The 27,597-nt window shown below is 41.2% G+C and overlaps 1 protein-coding gene across 7 annotated transcripts in view; it reads left to right on the plus strand.

Annotated features, from left to right (window-relative positions):
- NDC1 (NDC1 transmembrane nucleoporin) overlaps positions 1 to 27,597 on the plus strand; it is a 73,679-nt gene that overhangs the window by 39,364 nt on the left and 6,718 nt on the right. For all 7 annotated transcript variants that reach the window (XM_063698486.1, XM_063698488.1, XM_055349453.2 and 4 more), the window contains 6 exons: positions 1,775 to 2,020; positions 2,115 to 2,230; positions 5,659 to 5,709; positions 9,737 to 9,800; positions 11,666 to 11,766; positions 27,306 to 27,466. In XM_063698486.1, coding sequence (XP_063554556.1) covers positions 1,775 to 2,020; positions 2,115 to 2,230; positions 5,659 to 5,709; positions 9,737 to 9,800; positions 11,666 to 11,766; positions 27,306 to 27,466 — 739 coding nt within the window. The remainder of the gene's footprint in view (positions 1 to 1,774; positions 2,021 to 2,114; positions 2,231 to 5,658; positions 5,710 to 9,736; positions 9,801 to 11,665; positions 11,767 to 27,305; positions 27,467 to 27,597) is intronic.

The raw sequence follows: 27,597 nt of genomic DNA on the forward strand, positions 1-27,597 counted from the left end.
CAGTCTTAATTTTTAAATTGATTTTTCAAAGATTTCTAATTTCCATTAACCTTTAAAAAGTCATATAATGGGCCAGGTGTGGTGGCTTACACCTGTAATTCCAGCACTTTGGGAGGCCGAAGCAGGTGGATCATTTGAGGTCAGGAGTTTGAGACCAGCCTGGCCAATATGGCGAAACGCCGTCTCTACTAAAAATATAAAAATTAGCTGGCTGTGGTGTTGCACACTTATAGTCCCAGCAACTCAGGAGGCTGAGGCAGGAGAATCGCTTGAATTCGGGAGGTGGAGGTTGCAGTGAGCTGAGATCATGCCACTGCACTCCAGCCTGGGTGACAGAGTGAGACTCCTTCTTAAGGAGAAAAAAAAAAAAAAGAAAAGTCGTATAATGAAAATTTGGTACTTGGGATGTTTAATTTCTTATATTTCTTACGGTGGTTTTATTAAGAAGATGGAATCCAGCTGGGCGAGGTGGCTCACATCTGTAATTCCAGCACTTTGGGAGGCCGAGGTGGGCGGATCATGAGGTCAGGAGGTCGAAACCATCTGGCCAACATGGTGAAACGCTGTCTCTACTAAAAATACAAAAATTAGCTGGATGTGGTTGTGCGTGCCTGTTATCCTAGCTACTCGGGAGGCTGAGGCAGGAGATTTCACTTGAACCAGGGAGTCGGAGGTTGCAGTGAGCCAAGATTGTGCCATAGCACTCCAGCCTGGCCACAGAGTGAGACTCTATCTCAAAAAAAAAAAAAAATAATAATAATAAAAATAATAATAATAAAAAGAAGATGGAATCCTAATGCAATGTGTTTGTTTTTGTGGCTTGTGCTGGAGTGACAAGAAAAGTTCCTTTGTTTTTGTATAACAGACTCTATTACTAAATTGGAGAATCATAAGATGACTTTTGAAAAAGCTGTTTACAGATCAGATTTATAGATATTCTGGGCAAATTAGCCTTTGGTGTGACTTTTGTTAACTTGAAAGAACTTTCAGGCCAGGTGTGGTGGCTCCTGCCTATAATTCTAGCACTTTGGGAGGCCAGTGCAGGAGGATTCCTTGAGCCCAGGAGTTCAAGACCCACCTGGGAAACATGGCGAATCTGTCTCTACAAAAAATAAAAAAATTAGCCAGGCATGGTAGCATGTGCCTGTGTCCTAGCTACTCAGGAAGCTGAGGTGGGAGGATCGCTGGAGCCCCAGAAGTTGAGGCTGCAGTGAGCCGAGATTACACCACTGCACTCCAATCTGGGCTACAGAGCAAGATCCTGACTCAAAGAAAAGAAAAGGAAAGAAAAAGAAAAGGAAAGGAAAAAACTTTGGGGAAAATGGGGTAAGGTTAATATTTTTTTCCTGTGTATGTTCACAATATAGATTTGGTATGTTCAGTCAAATAATACTTAAAATAGTAATGCAGTAAAACTGGATAGATTCTAATGCAGTAATTAAAATTGCCAATTAGAAATAAAATGTGAATTGATGAGTTCATTCAAAATTGCTTAGAGTTAGATAAATTGACGTTGAAGGTGAAGATATTCATGGAGGGGGAAAAAGAGAGACTATATCAATCTGACAGAAGAAGATGTATAAAGCTCTTTGAGTGGAGCTTGAATGCAGTAGTAAAATCCGAATCTTGAGACTATAATCATACATGGAAACAATCTACTGAGCTTTGGGTAAATGCGTTAAACAAAAATTTGGTATGTGTAGAATTTGAAAGCGTTGCTGCTAGCCTGCTTGGATCAGCTTGCCTCTTCAGCACTGGATCTGTTGTTTTACAGAAGAAACTACTTTTCAGACACCAAAATCTAGCCAGATGCCTCGGCCTTCAGTGCCACCATTAGTTAAAACATCACTGTTTTCTTCAAAATTATCTACACCTGATGTTGTGAGCCCACTTGGGACCCCATTTGGCTCTAGTGTAATGAATCGGATGGCTGGAATTTTTGATGTAAACACCTGCTATGGGTCACCACAAAGTCCTCAGCTAATAAGAAGGGGGCCAAGATTGTGGACATCAGCTTCTGGTGAGAATTATATATTTTTTAAGATTTTAAATGTCATGTTGCAGAGGATCAAACAGCCTAAGTTCTTATCTTGCCTTTTCTTTTTTAAAAATAGATCAGCAAATGACTGAATTTTCTAATCCTTCTCCATCTACCTCTATTAGTGCTGAGGGTAAGACAATGAGACAACCCAGTGTGATTTATTCATGGATTCAGAATAAACGTGAACAGGTAGGATGATATGGTTATAGGATTTATATTTGCATGTAAAATTGAGAACATTAAGGATCTCACATGAGTAAGTCATCAGGAATAAGAAGCGTTTTTTTTTTTTTTTTTGATGCTTCATGTATTGACTCACATGAAACAGCCAATATTTGACTGGTTTGAGCTATACACATTGTAATTTCCTATGACTTGACCTGATAACCTCATGTAAGAAATATTTGACTTCTTTATATATCCAAGGTATGCTTTTAGGCACTGGGAAAGAAGCAAACAAAACAGAGTCCTTGCCCACGTAATATTTACATTCGAGTGAGGGGAAATCAGTGAGTAAGCAAATGTATTATATTCTGTTTCTCTGAAATATAAAATATCATTAATTGTAAGACTTATGTGCTATTAAGAAAAAAAGATGCCTTAAACCGTGACATGTTATTGACTGTAAGATGCATCTCAATAGGTCATATTCAAGATACGGAAAACATGCATAAGAAGGAAGAAATTTGATATAAGTCTTAACTAGAAAAACAGAGCAAGGAAGACAGAGAGTTCCTAGGGGAGAGGGTATCATTTTTTGTGGAGTGATAAGGGGAAGTCTCATTGATAAGGCAATGATTGATCAGAGACCTGAAGGGAGAGCTGGGAGCAGCCCAGTGCATCTGAGATGGGAATGGCCTTGGCTTGTGTGAAGAACAATGTGGATACCAGTGTGGCTGGAGCAGAGTGAGTGAGGGGAGAGTGGTAAGTGGGTGATAAGATCAGAAAGGTAGCAGGCACCCAGGGCTCATTGGCTGTAGTAAAGACTGGCTTCATCTCTGAGTGGGATGGAAAGTCACCGTATGGTCTTGCCCACAAGAATGATATGATGTAACTTATATTTTGAAAGTGCTGCTCTAGGGGCTGTGTTGGCACTAAACTCTTGCAAGGTAGGCGTGTAAGCCCAGAGACGGTGTTAAGGCTGTTGCAGTAATCTAGTGGGAGATGGTGGTATCTGTGACCAGAGTGGTAGTGGTGGGGGCTGTAAGATGTGGTCAAGGTCTAGGTATGTATTTTAAGGTAGATGGAATAGGATTAGCTTATGGTTTGGTTGTGGTGTATACTAGAAAGAGTCAGTGTTGACTGTTAAGGTTTTTGGCCTGAAGATCTGGAATAATATAGTTGCAATTTATTGAGTTGGAATTTACTGATGATTCTGGAGAAGGAGATTTGATAGAGGTGAGGGGAGGGAAATCAGGAGTTTGATTTTGGACAAGCCAATTTTGAGATACCTATGAGAAAACCAGGTGAAAATACTTAGTAAGAAATTAGGCATATAGCTGTAGTGTAGGGGAAAGTTCTGGGCTAGAAATGTAACTTTGGAAGTTTTCAGAGTATAGATAGTATTCAAAGCATGAGACTCGATGCAAACTCTTGAATGTAAATACAGAAGAAAAGAGATATCCAAGAAAGGGGCCCTCCAATGGCTAAAGGTTTGGGAGATGAAGAATAGCAACAGAGACTGAGGAGCAGCCTCTGAGGTGGGTAGAAAACCAAGAAAAGAAAGAGTGTCAAGGAGGAGAAGGTGGGAGTGTCAGATGCTGCTGATGGGTAGCATGGGGCGGGAACTAAGAATTAACTGTTGAGCTAGAAATGCGGAGGTCACTGAGTCCTTGACAAGAGCTGTTGGCTGGAGTAGTGGGGACAAAAACCAAAATGCATGAGTTCAGGAGAGGTTGGTAGACGAATTGGAGACCACAAGAAAAACCACATTTTTCAAGGAATTTGTTGTAAGTGGAACAGAAAAATGGGGCAATAGCTGGGAGGAATTGAGGGGTCAAGGAACTTTTTAAAAAATTTTGAGATGGGTTCTTGGTCTGTCTGTTGCTCAGGCTGGAGTGCAGTGGTATGATCATGGCTACACTGCAGCCTTGAACTCCCGGGCTCAAGTGATCCTCCCACCTCAGCCTCCTGAGTAGCTGGGACTACAGGTGCCTGCCACCATGCCTGCCTAATTTTTTTAATTTTTATTTTTTGTAGAGACACAGTCTCTATGTTGCCCAGGCTGATCTCAAACTCTTGGCCTCAAGCAGTGATCCTGCCTGAGCCTCATAAAGTGTTGGAATTACAGGCGTGAGCCACCACGCCCAGTCATGTTTTTATTTTTTAAGATGGGAGAAATTATAACATGTTTGCTGATGGAATGACTGATTAATAGGGAATGAATGGTTAAAGGCATTTCATAAACTTCGGGATCCCATACGGCTCTATATGCCATTAGTACTGCCATGTCACTTTCTACCCAACCAGACACGTGCTGCTTGCTGCAGCCTTCTGACTAGTCATGCAGCTTTGGGTGAGAGTATGGTAGGAGCAGATTCACTTTTAAGTTAGTTGGGTTAGCTTTTAGCTGATACTAAGAACACTTTTTCCCCTGGGATTGTCAACTAGTAGAAAACTACTTTGTGTTTTAAGATATTTTTTTTCCTGTAATCTCAGCACTTTGGGATGCCACAGTGGGAACATTGCTTGAGCCTGGGAATTCAAGACCAGCATGGGCAACATGGCAAAACCCCATCTCTACTAAAAATACAAAAATTAGCTGGGTGTGGTGGTGCATTCCTGTAGTCCTAGCTACTTGGGAGGCTGAGGTAGGAGAATCACCGGAGCCCAGAAAGCAGAGGTTGCAGTGAGCTATGAACATGCCACTGCACTCCAGCATGGGTGATAGAGTGAGACCCTGTCTCAAAAAAAAAAAAGATTCTTTTTTTCCCTGTGAGAGAAACATACTCTTTTTTGGGGTATTAAAAGGTTAAAGGGCAGGACAGTTATAGAGAATCGAGAAATAATATGGCCTTGAAAAATATCTCCAGTCTGTAATCCTAGCACTTTGGGAGGCTGAGGTGAGAGGATTGCTTGAGTCCAGGAGTTTGAGACCAGCCTGGGCAAGATGGTGAGACCCTGTCTGTACAAAAACATTTAAAAATTAACCGGACAGGGTGGTGTGCCTGTATTCCCAGCTACCCAGGAGGCTGAGGTGGGAGGATCTGTTGAGCCCAGGAATTTGAAGTGGCAGTAAGCTGTGATCATAAAACTGCACTCCAGCCTAGGTGACAAAGCAAGACCCTGTTTCTGAAATAAAAAAAAAAAAAGAAAAAAAAAATTTCACCAAAACCACTTAGAATTAATTTTTTTTTTATGTCAGGGCTCTAATTTGGGGGTTAAACGTGTGTACATGGGAATACAGTTTAGATTAGTTGGCTCATCTTGGTTGTCCAATTTATAGCACAAAGGTATTTAGTTACATGGCGTATTGTTTAAGTATTATTCTTTGCCCACAAGATGTGAAGTGTTTCATTTTTTCATTTAAGTTACTGTCTGGAAGAACTAGGAAATGTGTTATATTTGAATAGAATTTAAAAGGTAAATGTGTTAATTCTTCCTTTTTTCCAACTCAGATTAAGAATTTCTTGTCAAAACGGGTGCTGATAATGTATTTTTTCAGTAAGGTAAGAATATGTGGTTATAGCATTGGGAATGGGGAGGGAGGAAATGAAATATGAAATAAAGTAGCAGATAGGATCTGACTTGTAAATATTTTATAGCTTAATCCTAGCAAGCTAGGCAGCTTTGCATAGTGCTTCACTGAACCTCCGTTTTAACAATAGTTGCCTTAGACACACATCTCACTTCAGTGGCTTCTGAAGCTTGACTCTCTAGTTGCCTCTCGAGTCTCTTGGCTGCTGGCAGCTTTGTGCTGATAGGCAACACAGACCCCTTCCTGCTGTCTGGATCTTCACAAAGTGAACAAATTTGTGTGGCTATCTGGTGCTTCCTGGCTCATGTCCTGCTAGCGTCTTTGTGACCAGTTTGGTGTTCAAAAGAGAGATGATGATATCACAGATGTTAAATTTATGATGAATAAAAAGTTATAATTCAGACCACACATGAAATGACTTCCCAACTTGTGTATCAGCTGTTCCAGCTGCCGCAGGAGAGTAAATCTCAGTTGTAGAAGCTAAAGATTCATTCCTGTTTTTGCTGGCTACAACTGTTGTGTCTTTATTTAATCCTTTGATGTGCAAAACCTTTGCCCCTATGTAGGGGAAAGAATATTTGTTTTTAGCTTTTAAAATCTAGCCTCTCTTTCTGCAGATATTGCAGTGTTATCTAATATCACACTCACTCCATTAATACCTTCAAGTGAAAGTTTATATTGGCATCTGTTATATTTATTATTTGGGAGTCATACTCTGGTGGAAATGAGGTCTGAGCAACCCTGATAGAATATAGATAACGCATAACACAGTCATTTCAGGGGCTTGAAACTGCTTTTCCACTATGGTGGAAGGGACGATCCACCCAACTAGCCGTTACCTTTACCAAAAAATAATCCACCCTGGTCTGCCCATTAGAGGAAGGTGTCTTGTCTTCCACCAAAAGGAAGAGGGGTTGTCCGAAGTTTTACTTCAGTGCTTGGTTTCAAAAGAAGGGGAAAGGCCGGGCGTGGTGGCTCACGCCTGTAATCCCAGCACTTTTGGAGGCCAAGGCGGGCGGATCACGAGGTCAGGAGATCAAGACCATCCTGGCTAACATGGTGAAACCCTGTCTCTACTAAAAATACAAAAAATTAGCCGGGCGCAGTGGTGGGCGCCTGTGGTCCCAGCTACTCGGGAGGCTGAGGCAGGAGAATGGCGTGAACCCGGGAGGCGGAGCTTGCGGTGAGCCGAGATACAGCCACTGGAGTCCAGCGTGGGCGAAAGAGCGAGACGCCGTCTCAAAAAAAAATAAAGAAGAAGGGGAAAATAACTCACCATGAGTGGCTTATGTGTGCCATACTCTGTTTTCGCTTCAGTTCCCTCATTTGATTCTAACAGCATTCCTGTGAGATATGTCTTTTTATCCTCATTTTACAGATAAGGAAACCTGAGGCTCAGAGGAGTCATATAGCTAGTCTAAGGGCACAGAGACAGTAAGTGGCAGACCACATGGTGACCAAGATCTCCTGTTTTCTTGAAAGTAAAAGGCTAATTTTGATCCCAGTTTTGCAAGTGGGTCTATTATATGATAAATTATAGACACTGCTGCTATTTGATGTTAAAAAATGTAACTTAATAGACTTGTTGTATGGTACTTAGTAGGCTTCATTGGGTACATAACCAAAGACAGCATTTGTTCAAATGGACCAGTTGTTCCACACTATTCCATGGTGGTACGTTAAAGAAGGTTAGGCAGCATGAAATTGTGTCATTTACAGCAACATGGATAGAATTGGACATCATAATCTTTTTTTTTTTTTTTTTGAGACGGAGTCTCGCTCTGTCGCCCAGGCTGGAGTGCGGTGGCGCGATCTGGGCTCACTGCAAGCTCGGGCTCACTGCAAGCTCCGCCTCCCAAGTTCACGCCATTCTCCTGCCTCAGCCTCCTGAGTAGTTGGGACTACAGGCACCTGCCACCACGCCTGGCTAATTTTTTGTATTTTTAGTAGAGACGGGGTTTTAGCGTGTTGGCCAGGATGGTCTCGATCTCCTTACCGCGTGAGCCACCTCGCCTGGCCCGACATCATAATCTTAAGTGAAATAAGTCAGGCACAAAAAAATAAATATTGCATGTTCTTACTTACGTATGGAAGCTAAAACATTTGATCACATGGGAGTAGAGTGGAAAGATAACAGACTGGGAAGGATGGATAGAGGGTAGGAGGAGGATGGAGAGAAGTAGGTTAAAGGGTACAAGTATACAGTTAGAAGGAATAAATCCAATGTTCGATACCAGAGTAGGATGATTACAGTTAACAAAAACATATTATACTCAGGTGACAGATATCCAAAATGCCGTGACTTGATCATCATGCATTATATACATGTAACAAAATTTCGCATGTACTCCATAAATTTGTACAAATAAAAACATTTTTTACATGAAGGTTAGGCGGTTTTTCTCTGAGTGGGGTTGAGGGTAGACAATTAAAAAGAGATAACAAGTAGGCAGTTTTGTTGTTGTTGTTGTTGTTTATTTGTTTATTTATTTGAGACAAAGTCTTGCTCTGTCGCCCAGGCTGGAGTGCAGTGGCATGATCTCGACTCACTGCAACCTCTGCCTCCCGGGTTCAAGCGATTCTCCCACTGCAGCCTCCCAAGTAGCTGGGACTACAGGTGTGCGCCACCACGTGGGCTAATTTTTTGTGTTTTTAGTAGAGATGGAGTTTTACCACGTTGACCAGGCTGGTCTCAAACTCCTGACCTCAGGTTATTGGCCCTCCTCAGCCTCCCAAAGTGCTGGGATTACCAGCGTGAGCCACTGCGCCCAGCCAATTTTTTTATTTTTATTTTTTATTTTATTTATTTTGGTTTTTGGGAGGTTTTTTTTGAGACAGAGTTTTGCTCTTGTTGCCTAGGCTGGAGTGCAGTGGCATGATCTCAGCTCATTACAACCTCTGCCTCCCGGGTTCAAGTGATTCTCCTGCCTCAGCCTCCCAAGTAGCTGGGACTACAGGCACGTGCCACCATGCCCAGCTAATTTTTCTATTTTTAGTGGAGACAGGGTTTCGCCATGTTGGCCAGGCTGGTCTCGAACTCCTGACCTCAGGTAATCCACCCACCTCGTCGTCCCAAAGTGCTGGGATTACATGCGTGAGTCACCACTTCCAGCTATCCCAGGCTGGAATGCACTGGTATGATCTTGGCTTGCTGCAGTCTCGACCTCCTGGATTCAAGCAATTCTCCTGCCTCAGCCACCCAAATAGCTGGGACTCCAGGCGCGTGCCACCACACCTAGCTAATTTTTGTATTTTAGTAGAGAAGGGGTTTCACCATGTTGGCCAGGCTGGTCTCAGACTCCTCATCTCAAACGATCTACCCACCTCGGCCTCCCAAAGTGCTGGGATTACGGGCATGAGCCACCACGCCTAGCCAAAATTTTTTTTTTTTTTTGAGATGGAGTTTCACTCTTGTTGCCCAGGCTGGAGTGCGATGGCGCGATCTCAGCTCACTGCAACCTCTGCCTCCCAGGTTCAAGTGATTATCCTGTCTCAGCTTCCTGAGTAGCTGGGATTACAGGCACCTGCCACCACGCCCATCTAATTTTTTGTATTTTTAGTAGAGACAGGGTTTCACTATGTTGGCCAGGCTGGTCTCGAACTCCTGACTTCGGCCTCCCAAAGTGCTGAGATTACAGGCATGAGCCACCGCACCCAGCCCCAGCCAAGTTTTTTAAAAAGAGTTTCTGTAACCATTCTCTTAAGTGATCTCAGAACTGATCCTCTGAGGTGGGTTGAGTATGTGTAACTTTAAATTGGAAACTGAGACACAGAGATTTAAAGACTTGGCAAGGGCCACACAGTGAGTTGATGGTAGAGTGCTTTATTATAGTTAAATGAGTAATTATCAAGTTAAATATAAAAGAATTTATTTTAAATTTTAATTCTTGAGAGGCAGCTGTGAATTTTTTGTTTTGTGGTCTACATATTTAATTAAAGGAAATAATGGAGTTTTCGCTCAGGGGAATTCACTTGAATGTTTTTGTTTTTATTTGTAGCACCCAGAGGCCTCCATTCAGGCTGTTTTTTCAGATGCTCAAATGCATATTTGGGCATTAGAAGGTAAGCAATGACTGTGAACTGTAACTATGATTTTAATTGTCAGTTAAATATTGAAGTATAATCCATGAAAGGTCAGTTCTGGTCCTTGATTTCAGTCATTGAATGTACAGATTCATTTTTATATCTTTGTTTTATATAGATCATTTTGAAAAATATATTTAGGCGTATTTTGATTTGGGCACAATTTTTTCTTGTATGTAAGCAGAGAAACTGAGCCTGGGTTCTTTTTTTTTTTTTTTTTTTTGGAGACAGGGTTTTGCTCTGTTGTCCAGGCTGTAGTGCAGTGTTATGAACATGGCTCACTGTATCCTCAACCTTCTGGGCTCAAGCAATCCACCTCAGCCTCCTGAGTAGCTGGGGCCACAGTTGCATACCACCACGCCCTGTTAATTTTTGTTTTAAAAAATTTTTTTGGGCCGGTTGTGGTGGCTCACGCCTGTAATCCCAGCACTTTGGGAGGCGGAGGCAGGTGGATCACCTGAGGTCAGGAGTTCGAGACCAGCCTGGCCAGCATGGTGAAATCTCTTCTCTACTAAAAATACAAAAATTAGCCGGGCATGCTGGCACGTGCCTATAATCCCAGCTGCTCGGGAAGCTGAGACCAGAGAATCGCTTGAACCCAGGAGGCAGAGGTTGCAGTGAGTTGATATCACACCACTGCACTCCAGCCTGGGTAACAAATAGTGCAACTCCATCTCAAAAAAAAAAAAAAAATTTTTTTTTGTAGAGACGAGGTTATCTAGGCTGGTCTCAAACTCCTGGGCTCAAGTGATCTTCCTGCCTTGACCTCCCAAAGTGATGAGATTACAGGTGTGAGCCACCACACTTAGTCTTTTTGTTTGTTTGTTTGAAGAGATGGAGTCTTGCTGTGTCTCCCAAGCTGGAGTTCAGTGGCATGATCATAGCTCACTGCAACCTTGAACTCCTGGGCTCATGCAATCCTCCTCCCTCAGCCTCCTGAGTAGTTTGGACTACAGGTGCATGCCACCACGCCCAGCTAAGTTTTATATTTTTTGTATAGAGACAGGGTCTTGCTAAGATGCCCAGGCTGTTGAGCCTGGATTCTTTTATATCTTTCTCTACTTCAAAAAAGTGCAACAGATAGATTGTTTTTAACTTATGTTAACTTATGTTAAATATGAAAACTTAGTTGTTAAAGAGCTGTTTCTTTTCATCTTATAGATACAGCCGTCTCAGTGCTTAAATGTTGCTCAGAGGCCTTTCCTGACCATTCTCTGAATACTGTATGCCCTTACCACATGTTTTTTGTTTTTTTTTTAATTTCCTGGCACATATTATTACGCAACACTATATTATTTTTAAAATTTTCTTCCTAATAGAATGTAAAGCCAGAGACTGTTATTTTATTCATTACTAATGCAATTGAGTACTTTTTTCAGTGCCTATTCCAATTTTTTTGCCCATTTTTCTATTGAATTGCTCCTCCCTTTATTTATTTATTTACTTTTTTTTTTACTTTTTATTTTCGAGACAGTCCCACTCTGTTGCCCAAGCTGGAGTGCAGTGGTGTGATCTTGGCTAACTTCAACCTCTGCCTCCTGGGCTCAAGTAATCCTCCCACCTCAGCCTCCCGAGTAGCTGGGACTATAGGTTTGTGGTGCCACACATGGCTAATTTTGTAGAGAGGGGGTTTCACCATGTTGCCCAGGCTCGTCTTGAACTCCTGGGCTCAAGCGATCTGCCTGCCTCAGCCTCCCAGAGTGCTAGGATTACAGGTGTGAGCCACCATGCCCAGCCTTTATTTCTTTTTATATTAAGAATATTAATCCTTCCTAAAATAGATGTATTTCAAATAGTTTTGCCTAATTTTGATTGATTTTTAACCTTTTTTTTTTCCCCTTGAGGTCTGTCGCACTTAGTAGCAGCATCATTTACAGAGGATAGATTTGGAGTTGTCCAGACTACACTACCAGCTATCCTTAATACTTTGTTGACGCTGCAAGAGGTAAGAAATCTGTGGGTTAGGAGGGGGTAGAGGTCATCTTCCCCTCCCACCCAGTGCTTTGTTTGTTTCCTATATATCACATTTATCGAGTGACAAAACATGTTGGAAGTTAAAATAATGATACTTTTTCACCCTCAGGAAATTACAATCTAAAAGACAGAAAAGAGGCTGGTGTGGCTCATGCCTATAATCCTAGCACTTTGGGAGGCTGAGGCCAGAGGGTCGCTTGAGGTGGAGAGTTTGAGATCAGCCTAAGCAACATGGCAAGACTCGGTTTTTACAAAAAATAAAAAATTAGCTGGCCATGGTGGTGTATGCTTGTAGTCCCAGCTACTCAGGAGCCCGAGGTGGGAGGATCATTGGAGCCAGGAGTTTGAGGCTGCAGTGAGCTACGATTTCACCACTGCACTGCAGCCTGGGTAACAGAGCGAGACCCTGTCTCTATTTTAAAAAACAAAACTAAAAGATAGTTTGGAAGAGAAAACTTTTAATCTGCTTATGAAATTTTACAGAAACAGAAAAAGAAAGTATACTAAACCTGTAGGATATGCCTCTGGTATTAAACACATTGTTTAAAATGCTAGACTTCTGTTCACTGACAAAAGTAAATCCTTACACAATTTGTAGCTACTGAAAGTGACCTGTGATTAAATGACCCATGCAGATAAGTGCCCTATTGGGTTGAGGCTCAGGAACTGAAGCCAGTAGATGCCTATCACCAGGCTTGATGGCTAGTTTTAGCTAATAGGTTTTCTTGGTCCTAGACTTAAAGAGGAGCAAAAAATAAAACACATACTTTCTGCTTTGCAGTAGGCTTCTTTTTCTAACTTCATGTTACTTGGTACTTTTTATGTCACCTTATAATATTAGTTACGTGTCACATGACAGCTACAAACACTAAGGGCTGGAGGCATTTAGAGATAGCATCTGGAGGCCGGGTGCAGTGGCTTGTACCTGTAATCCCAACACTTTGGGAGGCTGAGGTGAGCAGATCACCTGAGCTCAGGAGTTCAAGACCAGTCTGGGCAACATGGTAAAACCCTATCTCTACAAAAAAATAGAAAAATTAGCTGGGTACAGTGGTGTGAGCCTGTAGTCCCAGCTACTCGGGACGCTGAGGCAGGAGAATCACTTGAACCCAGGAGGCAGAGGTTATGGTGAGTGGAGATCGTGCCACTGCACTCCAGCCTGGACCACAGAGCGAGACCTTGTCTCAAAAGTAAATAAATAAATAAATAAATAAATAAATAAATAAAAATAGCATCTGGTGTATATAGTAGGCCTTCTGGAGGAAGTGGAATTGAACTAGGCTTAAATGATAACTGGTGCATCTTTTGGTCTTGGGAAACCATTTAAGATATGAAGAGAAGCCTGGGCAACATGATGAAACTCTGTCTCTACAAAAAATTTTTTAAAAATTAGCAGGGTGTGGTGGTGTGCACCTATAGTCCCAGCTACTTATGAGGCTGACGGGGGAGAACCGTTTGAACCCGGGAGGTAGAGGTTGCAGTGAGCCAAGACTGTGCCATTGCACTCCAGCCTGGGTGACAGAGTGAGACCCTGTCTCAAAAAAATAAAAGATAATGAAGAGAAAATATGCTTCTCCATTTCTTTCTTTAACACTCAATTCATTTTACCTATTAGAAAATCTTACCCATCACAGCCAGTGATTCTTTTGCTTTGAGCACTTTTTGTGAGTACCTTCTCATGTATGTTACTTGAGATGTGTGTGTCTACATGGATAGTTTTATTATTTGTACTCTTTCCCAAGTGCCATTCTGTAAATAAATAGTTTCCTAGTAATTCCCTGCAGCTTCCAGTATTTGGTTTATCTGACTGCACAATAGGATGACCATGATTTGGGCATATCTTTACGGTCATAACATTATTTTTTGTCACTCTGGCAGTGTAGTTAAAACAACAATAATGGTACAGTGTTTATAGTCTAGAGTAATGTGATATCATTATTATTTGATCTTTTTTTTTTTTTTTTTTTGAGGCGAAGTCTCGCTCTGTGGCCCAGGCGGGAGTGCAGTGGCGCAATCTCGGCTCACTGCAAGCTCCGCCTCCCGGGTTCACGCCATTCTCCTGCCTCAGCCTCCCGAGTAGCTGGGACTACAGGCGCCCGCCATCACGCCGGGCTAATTTTTTTGTATTTTTAGTAGAGATGGGGTTTCACCATGTTAGCCAGGATGGTCTCGATCTCCTGGCCTCGTGATCCGCCCGCCTCGGCCTCCCAAAGTGCTGGGATTACAAGCGTGAGCCACCGCGCCCGGCCATTATTTGATCTTTATAACCATCTTGTGAAGTCAGCAAGGTGGAAGTGTTTTCGCCCTTTTTTAATAGATGAGGGAGGCTTAGTAGTACAGCGACTTACCTCAGATCTGACACACAATCTCCTAGGTGGCAGAGCTGGAACTAGAACCCAGTCTGATTGCAGGGCATTAGCAGTGCAGTAGACCCTGGAAAAAGCTACAGATCCACATCCCTCCCCCACTTTTTTTTTTTAAGATGGAGTCTCTGCTCTGTTACCCAGGCTGGAGTGCTGTGGCGTTATCTCAGCTCACTGCAACCTCCGTATTCTGGTTTCAAGTGATTCTCCTGCCTCAGCCTCCTGAGTAGCTGGGAGTACAGGCACATGCCACTATGCCCAGCTGATTTATGTTTTTTTTTTTTTTTTTTTTGAGATGGAGTCTCGCTCTTTCGCCCGGGTTGGAGTGCAGTGGTGTGATCTCAGCTCGCTGCAAGCTCTGCCTCCCGGGTTCACACCATTCTCCTGCCTCAGCCTCCCGAGTAGCTGGGACTACAGGTGCCTGCCACCACGCCCGGCTAATTTTTGTATTTTTAGTAGAGACAGGGTTTCACCGTGTTAGCCAGGATGGTCTTGATCTCCTGACCTCGTGATCCACCCACCTCGGCCTCCCAAAGTGCTGGGATTATAGGCGTGAGCCACTGTGCCCGGCCTGATTTATGTATTTTTAGTAGAGATGGGGTTTCACCATGTTGGCCAAGCTGGTCTCAAACTCCTGACCTCAGGTAATCCACCTGCCTCGGCCTCCCAAAGTGTTGGGATTGCTACAGACGTGAGCCACCGCGCCTGGCTTGATCCACATCCCTTATTCTTTCTTCAGAGAGAATGATTCTACCCTTAGAACTGTGGCTTTCAAAGTTTTTGGACTGTGATCTGCAGTACATTTACAGTAGACTCAAAATATTGTGTGTGTGTGTGTGTGTGTGTGTGTGTGTGTGTGTGTGTGTGTGTGTAGATAACAGAAATAAAGGATTCTTGGAACAGTACTCACCTTTTACTATGTGTAGTGCATTTTAATATTTTTCATTCTATTTCATTTTTTAAAATGCTGGTTAAAACTCACTGAATTGATTTCATAAAGATCACACTGCCTGCCCTAGAGGTATTCTATACCAAAATTACTCTGCTTTTACCTCTACCACCATCAGAATTTCTGGTTCTTCATAGTTGGTTAGAAGGAAAGCAATCTGTTTGATTATAGTCATTCATACCTTTGAGTAGGAAAATAGGAATTACAGATTTGTCAAAAGGTCAAGCCCTGTCTTACTCTGTTTCATGCTGCTCTAACAGAATACCACAGACTAGGTAATTTATAACGAACAGAAACTTAATTTGGCTCATGGTCCTAGAGGCTGGGAAGTTCAAGATTAAGGGGCTGCATCTGGTAAGGGCCTTCTTGCTGAATCATAACATGGCAGAAGGGATCACCTGAACAAGAGAAAGCAAGAGATCGAACTCACAGTATTAAACCCCTCTATAATCTGCATTAATTCATTATTGAGAGTGGAGTCCTCCTGACCTAAACACCTCCCATTAGGCCCCACCTCTCAACACTGCTGCATTGGGGATTAAGTTTCCAGCACATGCTTTTGGGTGACAAATTTAAGTCATAGCAGGCCCTATTTACTTAGAAACAGGGGAGTTGGAATGGAGAATACTTTCGAGGGGCAGAGTAGAACGAGGCAAAGAAGCATATTTTTGGATGTTGAGAAGAGATGGAACAAAGAGAACAGGACCAGTGACCTGATACTTAGCTTCTCAGTATAAAACTCCTCCTTATATGAGGCATATAATGTCTATTTTCCCTTAAGCCACATCATGGCCAACCTTTTGGTCATGCTCTGCCATCATCAGATTTTGCAAACTGCCTCACAGTCTTTTTTTTTTTTCCACTCTACATCCTGAGGTTGATTGTAATGAGTAATTCAGAGTCTGTGTGGGTAATCTGCCCCACACCCTGTCTGCACAATTCTTTGACTTCCTCCTCTTCACTACCCATTTGTATACCCTCTCAACCCACAACTATCACCTAGGCCCAATTATCCCCTGAGTACTCCACCTCCAGAGCTTGAAACTCCAGGATTCTACCCTGTAAGCTAGAGTCTTTAAATGTTTTTGTTCCAAAGATTCCTTTGGCAGTCTGTTGAAGCCCATGGACTTCTCAGAATCATGTTCTTAAATGCATAAAGTGCTTAGGATTAGAAAAAAAATCAGTTATATTGAAATTATCAAGATGTTAAATTTATGATATAGTAATATGTGGTTTTTAATTACTGCATTACATAACAAGATCTGTCAGTGAGTCCAATAACTTATTTTGAGGTAGGGATAAGATGAATGATATTTCAAGATAACTATAACAATCGTATTGGGATATGGAGATGTTGGTGATTTCTGTTGGTGACAAAGTCACAGGAACTGCTAATGCTACTATGATTTGTTCCTTACATTCATAGTTGAAGGAAATGCTAGATTTTAATTAGATCTTAGTAAAGATAAATGTGTAATTCAAGTTTGTACCCCCTGAATTTTTCCCTTAGGTCTATGGACCCAATGTAAGAGCCCTTGCTCCAGGCACAGCCCTTTCATGTCCTTGCTGCTTCTGTACAGTTTCTTTGATCCTACCAGGATTTCCAGTTCCTTTTCCCCATGTTCTTTGTCTTTCAGCTCCCTCCTGACTTACGTATATGCCTTTCTGTATCCAGTTTAGACCTTGCAGTCTATTATTTCAACCACTTTATTACCAATTCCTTCAGCTCCTTTGTCCCCATGTCCTTGAGCTGCACCCATGTGGCAGTTCCATTACCCACCCATTCTCTTGCTGATCCTTCCTGCCTTGCTTCAGGATCTTGGCATTTTTGTCCTGAATTATTACATCCTCTTGCCCCTATGGACTCTCAACTGAGTTACTTCGTGCTCTGATTCCAGCCACTTTGCTATTCCCATGAGTCCTCCGCTCTTATAACTACCATAGACTATTCAGTCTCTGCCTCCCACCAAATATATCTTATTTTCTTAACTTGACTCTAACTGCACATGCTGCCTTTTCTTTCCTTTTTTGTCTAGAACATATTTTTCTCCTTTGGTCTGGCTCTACTCTATATCTCCCCCCTCAACACTTTATTGTCTTTATTGACTTTTATTGTCTCCTCTTCATATTAGCTAGAGTAGAGGTGGGGACTTTGTCTCGCCTCTATTCCCATCATCTGATATAGTACCTGGCAAATGACAGGCACTTATTAAATGCTTGTTGGATGGCTGCTGGATTGCATCATTGCTCGTTCAGTGGACGAAGACTTCTGTTTTGGGGCTTAAATTTAGTGACAATTCTGATGCAATGGGTTGATTAAAATGCTCCCAAACCATCTTTTTGTTTTGAGAGGCAGGAATGTGATGTGACTCATATGATCCCTGTTATATATTTTTGGCTTTCTGTTCTTTGGTCTAGAAGGGATCAAAGTGAAGAGAGTAAGTTTAAGTATCTCTGTAATTTAAGGCAAGTTGTACATTACTGGCTTCTGGGTGTTACTAAGGAACAATTGTGTGGAACTGTTCTATCCTTTTGTTTTACTTTTCAGTATCAATAACATCAGCCATTTCACTGAATCATTAAAGGCAAAATGTGAAAGGGAAGGGGAGCCTTTCATTCTTCAAACTATTCAGAGGGCAAGGAGTAGAGTGATGGATATGCTAGCTAGCTCAGTGGTTTCAGCCAGTGGCCAGACCATCCTGGAGATCACTGTTATTATAAGGGACATATGTACTTTCATTTGAATGATTACCATTTCTCCAACATGTTTGCAGCTGTTTTCTCAGAGGTTTTTACATGCTGTTTTGGTTAATTAAAATACAAATTCATTTGAAAGTATTGCTGAATTCATAGTAGTTATTTCCTTTATCAGTGGATGGACAACAAGTAGTATCCTCTGGAGGTCCACAGGATTTTATTGTTGTTTTTAAAAAGGGTGCTTACATACAAAATGTTAGGAACCAAAATGATATATTTTATAATTAAAATTTTTTTGGCTAAGTGCGTTGGCTCATGCCTGTAATCCCAGAGTTTTGAGAGGCTGAGGCAGGAGGATAGCTTGAGGTCAGGAGTTCAGGACCAGCCAGGGCAACATAGTGAGACAGTGTCTCTAAAAAAAATTTTAAAAAATTTGCCAGGTGTGATGATGCTAGCTTATAGTTCCAGCTACTTGGGAGGCTGGGGCTGAAGGATCACTTAAGCTCAGGAATTTGAGGCTGTAGTGAGCTATGTGACTGTACTCCAGGCTGGGCAACAGAGTGAGACCCTGTCTCTAAAAAAAAAAAAAAGAAAGAAAAATTAAACTTAGTAAAATATACATAACATAAAAATTAACCTTTTAAATCTAATTTTTAGTGTATGGTTCTATGACATTAAATATATTCACATTGTTATGCAGTCATCACCACCATCCATCTCCAGAACCTTTTCATCTTTAAAATATGTTTTACATTCTTTAGATAGCCTTGGTTTCTGTGGAAAGGCCAATGTCATCCTAATGAAGTTGATCAGCCCTATCTATTATATTTTTTGCCTCGTCATTTGAAGGTCAAATTTTGATCTATTTGGAATATTGATGTTTACCTTTATGCCATTCACAGATCCATCCCTCCAGTAACTATTTAATTATCAAGCAATTAGCATGTGATACGATACAGAATGGAAAAAGACAGGGTTCCTGCCCTCCGGGAGCTTACAGGATGTAAAACAGATAATCATACAAAGAACTACAGTTGTAGTCAGTGCCACAGTGCCACTGCGCATAGAAATGCAGGATGAGGCTGGGCGTGGTGGCTCACGCCTGTAATCCCAGGACTTTGGGAGGCCGAGGTGGGTGGATCACCTGAGGTCAGGAGTTTGAGACCAGCCTGGCCAACATGGTGAAACCCTATCTCTACTAAAAATACAAAAAATTAGCTGGGCGTGGTGGTGGATGCTTGTATTCCCGGCTACTCGGGAGGCTGAGGTGGGAGAATCGCTTGAACCTAGGAGGCAGAGGTTGCGGTGAGCTGCGATTGTGCTGTGATTGTGCCATTGCTCTTCAGCCTGGGCAACAACAGCAAAATTCCATCTCAAAAAAAGAAAAAAAGAAATGCAGGATGATCAGAGAACATATGACAGGTGAATCTGAGCTAGTCTTGCAAGTAGGGGATAGAGAGATGTGAGATAATTAATGGCTCCTGGAGAATGTAGGGGTTGGAAGGAGGAATGGGGGAAAGAAAGGAAGATTCTTGAGGGCCAGAGCTATGGATTTGAAGGCCCAGAGACCCTTGACCAACATTGTACCAGTCAGAGTCTATTCTCGGTTTCTGTAAAGTCCTATACTGCTTTACCTAACATTTGCGTAGTATTCCAAAAGAAATGCTTTAAAAATGTTTTTTGTAAAACCCTGTGAGGTTAAAAGAAGGCTTATTTTGCATGTTGAAGTCTCTTTCAGAAACTATTTTCTGTGTGAGTACAACTTATTCATGATTGTACCTAGTAAATGGCTGAGTCAGAATTGGAAACTAGGGTTTTGGACCCCAAGTCCTTCGCAGGCCACCCTTTTAGATTACCTTTGGGAGAGCTTGGCAGAGTTTTGCGTCTCTTAACCTCCTTTTTCACGATAGAATGGCAGTATGGCAGATGTGCCAAAGTGTGAGATCTGGAATCAGACTGACTTGTGTCTGAATTCCAGCTTCTACTGTTTCCTAGTTGGAAAATAACATTTATTATATTTCTTTGAATCTAAGATGCCATTAATTGGAACACATACCTTCATTTCAAAAAGCATAAAATGTAAAAAAAAAAAAAAGTATATTATAGAACTAATAAATATGGCAATCTCTAAACATCAGTTTTTATATCTGGAAGATGGGAGTGATGATAATGGTAGCCAGCTACTTCATAGGGTTGTGAAGAATAAATGAGATTATCTCTGTAAGGCCCTTGGCATGTGTGACCCATACTAGGTGCTTAGTAAATGTTAGCTCTTACTGCTTTGTTGTCATTATTCCTATGTTACATGACAATTTTTTTTTTTTTTTTTTTTTTTGCGATAGAGTCTTGCTCTATCACCCAGACTGGTCACTGCAACTTCACACGCTGGACTTAATTGATCCTCCCTCATCAGCCTCCCAAGTAGCCGGGACCACAGGCACGCACCACTATGCCCAATAATTTTTTTGTATTTTTAGTAGAGACAGGGTCTTGCCATGTTGCCCAGGCTGCTCTTGAACTCCTGAGCTCAAGTGATCTGCCTGCCTCAGCCTCCCAAAGTGTTGAGATTATAGGCGTGAGCCGCTGCATCCAGCCACATGATAATTCTTATACAGGAGAAAAGATCTTTCAGATTAAAAGAAAGGTTAAAAAAAAGTATTGCTGTCAGTACTGTTAGCAAGCAATCTAGCAGACATAGTGTCAGACAGATACCCAGTTTAAACTATTCATATATTATCTTCATAATTTTTGTCATAACTATATTATCACATACTATTGTCATTTAGTCACATTTTATTTCCCTGAGCTTTTATTTACTTAGTGTTTTAAGTCATTCATTTATTCTTTTTTTTTTTTTTTTTTTTTTTTAAATAAAGAGACAGGGTCTCACTTTGTTGCCCAAGCTGGTCTCCAACTCCCAGGCTCAAGCGATCCTCCTGCCTTGGCCTCCCAAAGTGTTGGGATTACAGGCATGAGCCACCATGCCCGTCCAAGTCATTTATTTTAAAAGGAAACTTTATGACTACTGTAAAGGAAATTTTATGACTATAGTAAAGGAAAACTAGTTTGACTTGCTACAAATAGAATATGGGTCTATAGTCCTTTATCTCAAACCTTACCATATATTTCAGAATTCAGATGTTTATTAATTTTAAAAATGTGACATAGTGTGTGTGTGTGTGTGTGTGTGTATACACACACACACATCATATACTATATTACATTCCTTTTGGTATCTGAGGTAGAATCCCCTTAATCGAATACATTAATGCTTTTCTCCTGTTAACTGAATATTCAGATTAAGTGGGGTAAAGTGGGATGAAGACTATAAATAGCCTGTGTCAGCACAGGTCATGTTTTACTGCCAGGTGAGTCCAGGTCAGGTCAGCTTTTGCCACCAAAAGATTTACATCTTTTGTTACAACATCACATCACTTTAAAAAAAAAAGATTCTCCGGGCACGGTGGCACACACATGTAATCCCAGCACTTTGGAAGGCCAAGGCTGATGGATTGCTTGAGCCCCTGGTCAACATGGTGAAATCCCGTCTCCAACAACAGCAACAACAAAATTTAGGTGGGGAGGTGCACACGCCTATAGTCCTGGCTACTTGGGGGCTGAGCACAGAGGATCACTTGAGCCTGGGAGGTCAAAGCTCAGTGAGCTGTAATCATATCACTACACTCCAGCCTGGGCAACAGAGTGAGACCCAGTCTCAAAAAGAAAAAATAAGGTTGCAGAAGTTTTTTGTTTTCAGTGCTTTTTGGATATCAGAATTGAGGATAAGGCAATTCAAGTGAGAAAAGTCAATGATTTTAAATTCTAGCTTGACACTCTTACTTGCTGAGGTCTCTGAACCTGAGGCCTGCCTATCTTTTGTTACAAATGTGGATAGTGTGAGATTAGTAAGAACTAGAGAGGGGTTAAGGACACATTTACTCTCAACTGAGATTTTCCTTCTTAATTTAACGCTTGTACCATTAGGGTGTGTTGGACCTAATTTTTTGCATTTCTATTTTGAGCATTTCTAACTATTTATAAAGATTGCTATTTTGTGACCTTTATTCTTTCTTAGAGGTCTTTTAGAGAACAAAGAGAGCAATTACTTATTTAAAAAAATTCAACAAGGTTGGACGTGATGGCTCACATCTGTAATCCCAGCACTTTGAGAGGCTGAGGTGGGAGGATTGCCTGAAGCCAGGAGTTCAAGACCAGCTTGGTCAAGAAAGCGAGATCCTGTCTCTATAAAAAGTTTTAAAAAAAATTAGCTGGGTGCTGTGGTGTGCACCTGTAGCCTCTAATAGTGAGGAGGCTGAGACAGGAGGATTGCTTGAGTTTGAGACTACAGTGAGGTATGATTGCACTACTGCACTTCAGCCTGGGCAACAGAGTGAGACCCTGTCTCTAAAAAAAAAAAAAATTCAACAAAATTTATTATCTTGCAATTATCCATGTAGGTCTGTTGGGCCCTTTTAAAATCGAAGGTATATTATAGATCTAGTGATTGTACATTTTCACTATCTTGTAAAAATTTGCTATCGATTATCCTAGGAATTATTTTATCATTACTCATTAGTTATTCTTGTGTTGAAAAAAGACTAATATGAAAACAGAATAATGATAAAATCATGTAGTATTGCATGATTTTTCATGAAAAGCTATATGAAAAGTCTAGACACACATCTTTGTAGTCTTTTTTAGTTTTCATTGAATACAATTGATAATTCATAATTTTTAAATTTTCTGTCCACATGGTAAAGGGAAGAAAATTGCCAATATGTTAAAACAATTACCAAGACACATTGGAAGACAAATGCAGAGAGACAGCAGCACTCTAGACGAGTTCTGTCCAATAGAAATAAAATGCAGTCACCTATGTAATCTTATATTTTCTGATAGATACATTAACAAAATACAGGTGAAATTAATAGTACAGTTTATTTAACCCAGTATTTAAGGTAGTATCATTTTATCATGTAATCAAGATAAAATTACTAATGAGATCTTTTATATCCATTTTTACATGCTAATTCTTAGAAATCTGGTGTTTGTTTTTCTTTTTTTTTTTTGTTCATGTACCTTTATTTTTTATTTATTTATTTATTTATTTTATTGATCATTCTTGGGTGTTTCTCGCAGAGGGGGATTTGGCAGGGTCATAGGACAATAGTGGAGGGAAGGTCAGCAGATAAACAAGTGAACAAAGGTCTCTGGTTTTCCTAGGCAGAGGACCCTGCGGCCTTCTGCAGTGTTTGTGTCCCTGGGTACTTGAGATTAGGGAGTGGTGATGACCCTTAACGAGCATGCTGCCTTCAAGCATCTGTTTAACAAAGCACATCTTTCACCGCCCTTAATCCATTTAACCCTGAGTGGACACAGCACATGTTTCAGAGAGCACAGGGTTGGGGGTAAGGTCATAGATCAACAGCATCCCAAGGCAGAAGAATTTTTCTTAGTACAGAACAAAATGAAGTCTCCCATGTCTACTTCTTTCTACACAGACACAGCAACCATCCGATTTCTCTATCTTTTCCCCACCTTTCCCCCTTTTCTATTCCACAAAACCGCCATTGTCATCATGGCCCGTTCTCAATGAGTTGTTGGGTACACCTCCCAGATGGGGTGGTGGCCGGGCAGAGGGGCTCCTCACTTCCCAGAAGGGGCGGCCGGGCAGAGGCGCCCCCCACCTCCCGGGCGGGGCAGCTGGCCGGGCGGGGGCTGACCCCCCACCTCCCTCCTGGACGGGGCGGCTGGCCGGGCGAGGGCTGACCCCCCCACCTCCCTCCCGGACGGGGCGGCTGGCCGGGCGAGGGCTGACCCCCCACCTCCCTCCTGGACGGGGCGGCTGGTGTTTGTTTTTCACTTTGTAGCATATCTCAATTCAGACCTGCCACATTTTAGGTGCTCAATAGCTACATGTGGCTAGTGGTTGCCTTATTGGACAGCATAGCTCTAGACTTTAATGATGATGGTGAAATTGATCATATAAGAGGAATTTCAGGACTGGGCGCGGTAGCTCACACCTGTAATCCCGGCACTTTGGGAAACCGGGGAAGGCAGATCACTTGAGGTCAGGAGTTGGAGACCAGCCTGGCCAACATGGTGAGACCCCGTCTCTACTAAAAATAGCAATAAATTAGCTGGGCATGGTGGTGCATGCCTGTAATCCTAGCTACAAGGGAGGCTGAGGTGGGAGGATTGCTTGAACCAGGGAGGCAGAGGTTGCAGTGTGCTGAGATTGTGCCACTGCACTCCAGCCAAGATGACAGACTGAGACTCCGTCTCAAAAAAAAAAAAAAAGGAATTTCAAACTGTGAACCTTCAGTTGATGACATTCTAGATATATTTTCCTGAAACTCAAGGATTACAGAACAATATGTTTTTAAGGAGAGCAAGGAAATATATGTGGTATGCTTATCTAGTAAGTCATTCAACAGGAAAGACTTCATCCCACAGTATTTTATAATAAGAACTTAAATCTCTCATTTTGCTAAGAGTACACATGACCAGTGTTCCTTCATTTGCTGTTGTATTTGTGCACCAAAATTTGCTTTATACGATTTGTAAGGGGATAAGTGCTGAAGGTAGCTGTGTGTATACAAAGATAAGAAGGCAATAGGTGATGTCAAAGAAAAAAAGCCATTGGAATTGATCATTTGAATTTGTATTTATAAACCTAAGAATGAAAATGTTTTGCAGCCAGGTGCAGTGGCTCATGCCTGTAATCCTAGCACTTTGGGAGGCTGAGGCGGGCGGATCGCTTGAGGTCAGGAGTTCAAAACCAGCCTGGCCAATATGGTGAAACCCTATCTCTACTAAAAATAGGAAAAAATTAGCTGGGCGTGGTGGCGGGCGCCTGTAATCCCAGCTACTTGGAAGGTTGAGGCAGGAGAATCGCTTGAACCTTGGAGGCAGAGGTTGCAGTGAGCCGAGATCACACTACTGTACTCCAGCCTGGGCGACAGAGTGATACTCTGTCTCAAAAATAAAAAGAAAGAAAAAGAAAATGTTTTGCAATTAAGGTGCAAAGAAAATGGCTGTACTTTCTTCAGCAAAATTATGAGTTGTCAAAAGTTATTTAAGGTACTGCATTTTGATGGTGCAAATGCAAGAAAAAGAACCAGAAGTATTGATGAGCTAGAACCTATTAGACATACAGCTTAAATTTGGAGTTAGTATTTACAAGATGGATATATTCCAGATTTATGCATAATAGCTGGTGAACAGCTAGTTGCATTCAAAGGACATTACTTATTTCAGGTGTGTATACCTTCAAAACCTAGAAAATATGGAATAAAAATTTGGATTTGCCATGTTTATATTCTTATTTTCATTTTTATTTTATTTTATTTAAGTGCTGGGATTACAAGTGTGAGCCATTGTGCCTGGCCTTCTTATTTAAAGTTTTATGGTGTTATTTTACATTACCTTGTCATCTGTAAATTGTTGGTAAAATGATTTTAGACTACAAAAAATATAAAGTATTCATAGGACCCAGGCGTTAATGATGATGATTATTTTTCCTGGTATACTGAGGGTTGATCAGGACATTTGCAAGAAAATTGAAAAGAATATAACTTTTCCATTATGATGGAATAAGATTTGATGCATTTGTTCAATCTGCCACGATGACTCTGAGTCCAATCATTTATTTTTTCAACTATCACTTTTAAAAGTGTTTCCCAAGACTGGAACATGCTTGAGATAATTTTAGGTAGTAGTTGAAATTCAGTGAAATACTTAAATAACACTAAATTCAGTGAAATTCTTAAATAACACTAAATTCAGTGAAATTCAGTGAAATATTAAGTAATGCTAAAGTTACCGTGGCAGACTGAACACATGCATCAAATTTTGTTCCTTCCCCAAAACTCTACTAAACTATAGAAAAGGTGTTTTATAATACTTAAATCCATAAACAGGAGAGGACATAATAGCAACAAAACTTTCAAAGCTGGAAAGCAGATGGTTGAGATAGCTAACTTAGCAGTTTCCAGAGGCAGATTTCAAATTGGTGGTGGGAGAAGCACCAAGTAACTCTAGAACCAAGGGCGAAGGGACAGGTACCCAAAATAAAGAGGTTTGGGTGAGAGCTGTTTGAAAATTAGTTAGATCCCCAGATCCTATGCTGTGGGGTAATTGCTCCTCCTCCACTGTAGTCTGAGGTTTATCCTTTAAGAGAGAGTAGAACACCCAGTCTGGGGGAGTTGTGGGTGCTGTACTAAAGGAGAGGGATGAGTTCAAAAGCCCTGGTGTCCACTTGGCTTCAGAACACTGGGGCAGGCCCTGTAGTCAGGATACTAGAAGACTTCTCTTTGGGCACTCTGACCAGTCCAAGAAGAAAGACCTAAAGTAACTGAGTTGAAGGTTCACCCCCCAGAAGTCCCTGCAGATGACCCACTGTGAAGCCGCTTGTCTGTAATCCCCAGTCATGCACTTAGAATTGGTGCTCAGCTCTTTAGCAGGTCCCACTTGCATTTGTGAACGAGGATCACTAGATTTCTGAGGAAAGTCTCTCATGCAGAAGTTGGAGACTAAAGGGAGCAAAGGGGGAAAATCAGCTTGGAAGAAACTAAAAAACAAAAAAGCTGTCATCAGAATCCTTAGAAATAAGAAAGGATATTGCATCTTAGAAACAAAAATAGGATGCTAAAATTAAAAAGAACAGATGATGTTAAAGAGCTCTTGAAATTAAGAACTTGATGGCAAAAATAATTTTAATTATTTTTGTTTTCAGTTCTTTTGGTGGTTACATTCTTAACTATAAATAGTACGCTTATACCGTTGTATCTTGTCAGTTTATTTTTCCATGGGGACCTCATGATGTAACAGTATCATAAATGGCTTATCTGAATTGAAAAGGAAGATAAACTATTCAGTGAATAACTATTTCTGTAAAGTATAAAGTTTTGGTCTTTTTTTTTTTTTGGCTGAGGTCTTTTAATAAAGCTCCTCCTGGCTGTCACATCATAAGCAGAGTAGGACATCAGTGTTTGACTTCAAGCTTTGCATTTTCAAGGATATTGAATGATAGCTTCATTTCCAAGGGCAAGTCTGGATTTTGGGGGGGGCCTGGTAACTGTCATAGTAGCTGAGCCTCCCTATTGCATTGTTTATGAAACTATTTTGACTGTGATCTACAATAAGAAATGTGTTACAGCATAGCTATAGATATGTGTATATCTCTCTGTATATATCCATTTGTATCTATCTCAAATCTTAATTCTTTGGACTGAAGTGACTTTTTTCTTTTTAATTTTTTATTTTATTTTATTTTATGTTATGTTATGTTATGTTATGTTATGTTATGTTATGTTATGTTATGTTATTTTGAGACAGGATCTCTGTCGCCCAGTCTGGAGTACAGTGGAACTCCTGGGCTCAAGCAGTCCTCCCGCCTCGTCCTTCCAAAGTGTTGTGATTACACATGTGAGCCACAGCACCTGGCCTAGGTTGGCTTTCTTTATAATCTAAACTGACGTGTTTTCTTTCTTGGTGTAGGCAGTCGACAAGTACTTTAAGCTTCCTCATGCTTCCAGTAAACCACCCCGGATTTCAGGAAGCCTTGTGGACACTTCATATAAAACATTAAGATTTGCATTCAGAGCGTCACTAAAAACTGCCATCTATCGAATAACTACTACATTTGGTGAACATCTGAAGTAAGTTTACCTGTTTTGATCCATGATGATACCCATTCTGGGGAGCTTTCCTTAGAAATAGGTATGGGAATGATAAGGCTCATGTGTTGAAAGTGTTCTTTTGGGACCTTGATGATTCTCACTGTAAACTT

This window comes from Gorilla gorilla, chromosome 1, assembly GCF_029281585.2.
Source record: "Gorilla gorilla gorilla isolate KB3781 chromosome 1, NHGRI_mGorGor1-v2.1_pri, whole genome shotgun sequence".
Taxonomy (NCBI): Eukaryota; Metazoa; Chordata; class Mammalia; order Primates; family Hominidae; genus Gorilla; species Gorilla gorilla.